A 7,169-nucleotide genomic window follows, 5' to 3' on the forward strand; every position below is an offset into this window, starting at 1 on the left:
TCTCTCTCTCTCTCTCTCTCTCTCTCTCTCTCTCTCTTTCTCTCTTTTTTTTTTGGTTTGAATCTAATTTGCTGTTTTGAATCACACCTGAAAAAGCTTAAATCTGGCTATTAAATGAGTGTAATGTACTCTCATAAGCAGACTTATTCAATTAATGAATTATTAGTGTATCTTTGTTTTAAGAAGAGATAATGAACCCGGTACCCCCAACCGGGTTATTGTTTGCATGCTGTGCTGAAAAGAAACGAAGGTGGTAACCCACCCTGTCCGTGACACGGATAAAGCTTCGGCTTCTGTTGTCCAGCGCTCGGAGATCCCATACTGTCCACACACTTGGGCGAAGCTTCACTGCGGACCTGAGAAGAGAACCCAGAGCACACTCAATGGTGATCTGATAAAACGCATTCTTCTTATTTATTTGTTTGTCTTTAGCTCAAATTCGATGAAATCTGGTCTATTCATGGAAAATGAGATATATCTTCATGTGGGATAGTCAAACAAAAACAGCAATGCCATTTGTTTGTTTAATTAGCAAAAACCACTAAATCGCGATTATCTCGAAACCTTGATTTTGAGAAAAATGCGATTTATCAGATCATGGCAGCCTGACATTATCGGCGTCAGCGGTGTAGTAGTTAGGCGCTTCACTGTCGCACGCGGGACACCCATGTTTCATTCCCGAAGGGTATGATTTTTTAAATCGAGAATATCGACCTTTCTGTTAGAATGATGCATCAGTCACAGCCCGGATGACCCTGACAAAAAGCGTCAAAAGCCCGCCTCCTTAATGATCTAAATTAATCGGGTCGATGGTAGCGTTAAAAACACCTGCATTAAAAAACTCCAAAAAAAAGAAAGCACTGTCAGTCGAATTCATTTGATTCAGTTAAGAGCAGTCAGATCTTATTTCATGGAGAGGCAAAAAGGGCCATTTTGGCGCAATTAAACAAAACTCATCTAAATCTGTTAGTGAACTTCATAAAATAAATGATTTTGTTTTTCCAAGGTTGCCAGTCGAGCCGATTGTAACCGTTAGATGCGAACAGTTAATCACAAGAATTGTACCTTTCATAGAAAGTTCAGATTTGGAAAAGGCTGACTGAAAGCTACCAACATTCCCTTTGTCATGTCTGTGGGATTCAAGAACCTTACAACACAGCAACTGAGATATGAGGCAGTCAACACTTGAAGTTGTTATTGAAGAAACTTGGCTATGCTGGAAACGGTAAGTTTTAAGTGCAACAACGGAGGTGCCGGTCAAAGACTTTTATTATTTTAATTATTTATTTGTCAAATTGTCAAATTTGACATACAAAGGAAGGGGTCTAGACTCGTGGACAGCCAGGGTCGAAATAGCCCGCCTCATGTATGGTCTCAATCATTACAAAGAGGAGTTAGAAATTTTAAAATCCATTCTTCGTATTTTTGTTTATTTAACGTTCTAAACAATTGGGGGGGGGGGGAATTATTAGAGCTGCGATAACTTAACAATTTTCAAAGATACTCATTATTTAAATGTAACATATATTATGCCACTTGTGGGTGTAGATTGAAATACTTAACCTTGCTACTACCTACCTCCCCTGCGTATTTCATGTGAGACGGTATCACCATATTTGGGTAGACGTTGCGCAGGTACCATTCAAAGCTCTCGCACTGAAGATTTTCTCGTAGCTCTTTTCTGGCACTGACGTCACCATAATTGCCCTGGGGAAAAGGTGGGAGGGGGGGATTTCGTCTTGAAGTTTAATAGTAGTAAGTTGGTTTGCTTTGCTTCCCTGTTATTGTTATTTTTTTTACTTTTTTCTTCTTAATGAAGATGGACATGATTTCGAGGTCCCGTCCTTTAGATATAAATAACTTTTTACATGTCTGAAATGAGCGTGAAATACAATGTCCTTACAGACAGAGCGCAACTTGCCAGTTTAGAATTACAAAGTTTTATCTGTTCAATACCTAATTTTGAGAAATTTGATGTTAAATACTTTTGTTTCACAATAATGTCCAGCTTTTTCAAATACAAAATTTTTTAAAGATAATTTTGATAACTGCTCTGAATGTTCTTACCATCTTGATAGAGCAAATAGAACACTTTTCTGACGTCATGGTCTCAGTACCTCAAAACAGCCCAAAATGTTTGAACGAACTTTGAGATTCTGAGGTAGCGAAGTAGATTACCAGATTATAGAGAATCCTCTCATAGAAATAGTTCTTGTAGTCGTCCATCCAGACTTCAGCCACACGGATGGAATTCTTGCTGCCAATGTTACTTGTCCACCTGATAGGGTTTGAACGCCGGAATATGTGGCCAACATGCGAGCACGTCACCAGTTCAACACTGCCACCACACATCCAAGCCTTGAGATTTGGATGGAAATAGAAAAACAAAAAGATCGTTGACTGAGGTTGGAAACTGTAATTGGCACCCTATCGAAAGGCAAGAAAATATACACCAAACAAAATTCACCAAACCTTCAGAAAAAAACGACAAAATAATTCAATGTACCCTGTTGATCCTTTTGGAGAATTTGTTTCACAATGGTGTACTTATATCTCATGTTTGCTGTAGTGTTGGATATAAATGTGTCTTACTGTCTTTCTTTCATTATTCAAATCAAAGCATAGCCTTTTCAATTTTATTCTTACATTTTCCAAATGCTAAATTGCCGTTATCCCAGAGTGCTTCTCTTTACTCTAACATCAAACATGTCGCGTACCTTGAATGACAGCTCAATGTTCTCTCCACCCCAATAATCTAAGCCGGGATCGTAGGTACCCAGTCTTTCAAAGAATTCCCGACTGATAGCAAACAGGCCTCCTGGCATGGTTGGAGACCTGAAAAGAGACAGGAGCAAGGTTTCCAAAGGTTAAACTTTACGTCAAATCTGATTTTGACTTTTGAAGGGGTTAGGATAGCTATGGGTTTAACGGAAGATAGATTAATAAAAGCCGTGTTTTTGTACTGTTTTGTGGCAACTGAAGGTTCTGAAAAGACTTGTGAAATAGTTATGGTAATGAGGATAATGATAGCAATGATAATGATAATACGAAAATAATAATAATGAAAATAATAATGAAAACAATAATGAAAATAATAATAACAATAATAATAGTAATAACAATAATAATAACAACAGTAGTAATAATAGTAACAATGATGATAATAATTATGATTATGATTATTATTATTATTATTATTATTATTATTATTATTATTATTATTATTATTATTATTATTATTGTCATTATTATTATTTAAAATGATAACAAAAGTAACAACAATAACAACAGAAAGTCTTTCAATTCACGGATGAGTGAAATAGGTGCGTCGTTACTCCGGCAGCAGTATACATAAATTATTAAATAACTGGTCTGATTTCTTAAGGCATCATATTCGATCTAATATTCTAAGCAAGCGAAGCAACAACACTAGTGCTATAATATTAGCGAATTAAGTACCATTTCACTGATACATGCTGCTGTTAATGAAACTCGGAATGAACTATTTCAAGCAAATAATAAGTATTGTGTATAATCACTCCCAGCATAGTCTAGTATAGGTTTCCAGAGCCAGAAATATCAAGTGTACAACAAATCACGAAATCGGTTGGAACTTCATGAGCCACGCAGTTGCTCAGAGGTCGCTTGTATCCTCAAAAATCGTCTGAATCTTTCTGTATGGACGAGAGTGCAGATGCTTGAAAAAATATGCATGTATTTTACTTTGTTGTTGTTATTTACTTTATTATTATTTTTTACGTACTGTGAAATCTCTTGGTAAATGTTTTGGGAGGCTGGCTAATGTCGGAGTGGATTGGAAAGAAAATTATGTGCGGGTACTTGTGTATGTTTAAGAAGACATGAGTGTGTGTGCCTGTATGTGTTCATAATTGCGTATTGCAATAGGAGTTCATATGTGATTGAGTTGGTGCGAGATAGTATGCCTTAAATGTTTTTGTCACTGAGACATGTGAGTGGAAAATCGATAATTTCTTCAACTACTTTTTCAGAAACCAATTTGTAGTCTATTCATGCAACGTCTGTGCCACCAGCTACTCGTTATCACAATATGATTGTTTATAGAACAAGCAAAAACAAAATAAAGGGGTTACGGTTAATAGAAAATAATGGGTTTGTAAAAAAATCAGGGGTGAAACACAAAAGCGTGCATCTGTCTCGGGCAAGGAGGAATGGAATGTTAACTTTAACCAATGGCTTGTGGGAGAAAAGTGTTAGAATGAAACCAGGCGGTTACAAAAGAAAGCTCAGGGAGAGGACGGGGAACACAATCAGAAACTCTGAAGGCACATAGCTTTCGTATTGAAGTAGACAAACAATATTTTGAAGATAAAAACTCGGCATACAATGTCCCACAGTTACACAGAATGAAAAAGACATAGAAATATTCAAGCCCTCGAGTATACAAGCTTCAAAGACACAGTGTAGCTTCAACTAAAGTACTATTTGAATATACAGTTCAACCAATACGCATTACATATTTCTACTTTTTTGTGAGAGTGCCTTACGCTTTGTGTCTCAGAAGCTTGTACTTTCGTGTGTCTTTCAGCATAATTTGGTTAAGTATCCCGTACGTTGTTCACACCCGCAGGAATCCACTCTCAGGAGGATCCAAAAAGACAGAACCCTCAGATTATGGCGTGTTTGAGTCACCAAACCTAATGGGATCAGAGTCCAGCTGCCGACGCATTCTCTCGTACTGCGGCACAAACTCCCACTGAAAAGTGAGGTCCTTCCAGCGGAAGATGGCGCGGCTGCCGGCGATGGTACAGCCCACCTGGAATGTCTGGTCCCGTATGATCTCTATGTTGGGGTATGGGACGGCCTTGGGGCTCTCGTGGATCCTCTGCAGCAGCGGCTGGAGCCAACCTTCACCCGATACAGAGGGGGGTGTCAATTACAGGTCGTATTTATGAGATGCGAATTGTGATTCAAGTTTTCCAAAAATCGTTTACGGTTGAAAGGCGACGAGAATGATTAGATCTACAATTCCTTCTCAGAGGAAAGTTGAGACATGTAATTAGAACAAAAACGAGTCGTTCTCACAGATTCGCTTAAATTATTAAATTCAAAGCACAGAACACAGTCTTCAAAAAGCAAACGGTGAAAGTATGCAGTTCTGTGCTCTCTCTCTCTCTCTCTCTCTCTCTCTCTCTCTCTCTCTCTCTCTCTCTCTTTCAAAACAGTTCCGTTGCATATCTGTTGAGAAGCAAAAAGCTTCTTGAGGGAGCAAGCAGTAGCCAAATGGTTTGTTAGAGTGTCCAGACCCTCGAGTGCTGATACAATCTAAATTTCCTGTGAAGCATACAGTGCTTTTTACATCCGCCAAAATACATGTGCTAACTTTGTAAGACCGTGATGATTTGCATAGAGTCTGTCAGGGAAGCTTTTCCTTGTGAAAGGGGAAATTAGCCAAGTTACATCAAATTATGTGGAATCTCTCTCATGTTTTTAGCAGCTTCGCTTCGACAATAGGCCAGTTTGTAAAACCAAAGTAGCAAGTGCAGCAAATTTGAGGTGGATGGGGATGGGAATGGAACGTTTGCTTGGGTTTAAAACCGAGGAAAGAGCAAAAGGTAACCATTGTGGCAGGGTCGTAGCAAAGGGGTTGAGGGTGTCTTTTTGTCTGTGTGGGTTTGTTTGTTTTGTTTTTTTGTTGTTTTTTTTATTTCTTGTTTGTTTTGGTTTTTTAAAGTTTATTTTAGTCTTTGGCCAGTATCTCGTATTCTAGGCGAGGGAGTGATACGTGGAACAGGAGAGCAGGATTGTGAGCAGACAGATACGATAGAGTAACACATTGATTCGGAAATGTTTCTTCATGGTTAACGCTTATAATGTGATGTTGAAGCCGTCCATAAATCTCCTTTTATTCGATTACATGTATCTGTATCTAGAATGCACTGTGGCGATTAATAGATCTTGAATTAATATTCTCAAAATTTTCAATAAGGTCTCTGTGGGCGTTTTGCTACGTAATGGATTCAAAAGTTCTTATCTCTTTTCGTTCCCTTTTCCAAGTTTTACTTTGGTATATTATATTTTCTTTGATGATTTTGGTGTATACGTCTTTATATCAGTTTCCTCATTTTGTTAGCAATTAACAGGATGGTTACTGTACCTTTATTTTTCAAATGTGAGGGGAAAAGGAAGAATTATTTTTTCAAAGGGGTGTGGACGAAGCAAGGCTGAATAATAATCTGAGATGGGAGTTACATTTTCCGGGGGCAAAGTTTGACCTCATTAATATATTTATTTATTTTTTAATGTCTTTGGTGTATACTTTTTATATCAGTTTTCTTAGTTTGTTCTCAATTGAAAGGATTGTTTCCATAATGTATTTTTAATTTGTGAGAGAAATATGACAAAAATCATCTCTACTTTCCAAAAAAAAAGGGGGGGGGGGGTGGGAGGGTTGGACGAAGCAAGGGTGCATAATAATCTAAGCTGAGAGGTCCATTTTCCAGGGGCACAAAGCTGGACCTGATGGGATCAGCGTCACTTTTGCGTCTGTCTGAGTCGGCTGCAGTGAGGAACTCCCAGGTGAAGGTTAGATCCTTGAGGGCGACGCCCCCGTTTTGGTTGACGTTGTTGTTGCAGGTGGAGGAGAGCGTCTCGTCACTGATCACTTCTATGCTGGGGAACACCACTGTGGACGGGTCGTTGCCGATACGATCGGCCAGCGGCTCCACCCATCCTACACCGGGACATCGAGAACATCTACATACATGACGTAAGATCACTGACTTCGGGGGGGGTTTGTTGTTTTATAAATCAAAACACAGCGGCGAACAACGGTTCTGTGTCGATAGGAGCGTAAAAAGTTAATTTGCATTTGTTTACATAATAGTAATGGTAATAGAGACATCGTAAGTGAATCAGGCGCTCGTCAAAATAATGAAATCGAAATTTTTTCTCCCGTTAGGCAATTTTTATCGCCGATATTTTAGCGTTAAGCTCAAAACCTTTTAGATCTATGTCCTTTTTAAAAAAACTCTTAAGTGTGGATTTTTACTGGAAAAACGTTGATCAAAGGCACAACAAGGTGTAGATTTGCCGTTTCCACGGATACTACAGCTTTGGAAGTCACAAAACTTTGATGGCCATGTACTCGTTAATTTTACTTCGGACACGATGCGAACCCTCCCCCCCCC

General features: G+C 38.7%; 1 protein-coding gene across 1 annotated transcript in view; it reads right to left on the reverse strand.

Moving 5' to 3' along the window:
* Nucleotides 1-7,169, reverse strand: part of LOC101850265 (polypeptide N-acetylgalactosaminyltransferase 5) — a gene marked incomplete in the record, with an annotated part of 16,756 nt that overhangs the window by 1,416 nt on the left and 8,171 nt on the right. The window contains 5 exon segments of the mRNA XM_013085557.1: nt 263-356; nt 1,579-1,707; nt 2,179-2,358; nt 2,718-2,835; nt 4,677-4,887. Of these exon segments, the coding sequence (XP_012941011.1) occupies nt 263-356; nt 1,579-1,707; nt 2,179-2,358; nt 2,718-2,835; nt 4,677-4,887 (732 nt within the window).

The sequence above is a fragment of the Aplysia californica genome, unplaced genomic scaffold, assembly GCF_000002075.1.
Source record: "Aplysia californica isolate F4 #8 unplaced genomic scaffold, AplCal3.0 scaffold00386, whole genome shotgun sequence".
Taxonomy (NCBI): Eukaryota; Metazoa; Mollusca; class Gastropoda; order Aplysiida; family Aplysiidae; genus Aplysia; species Aplysia californica.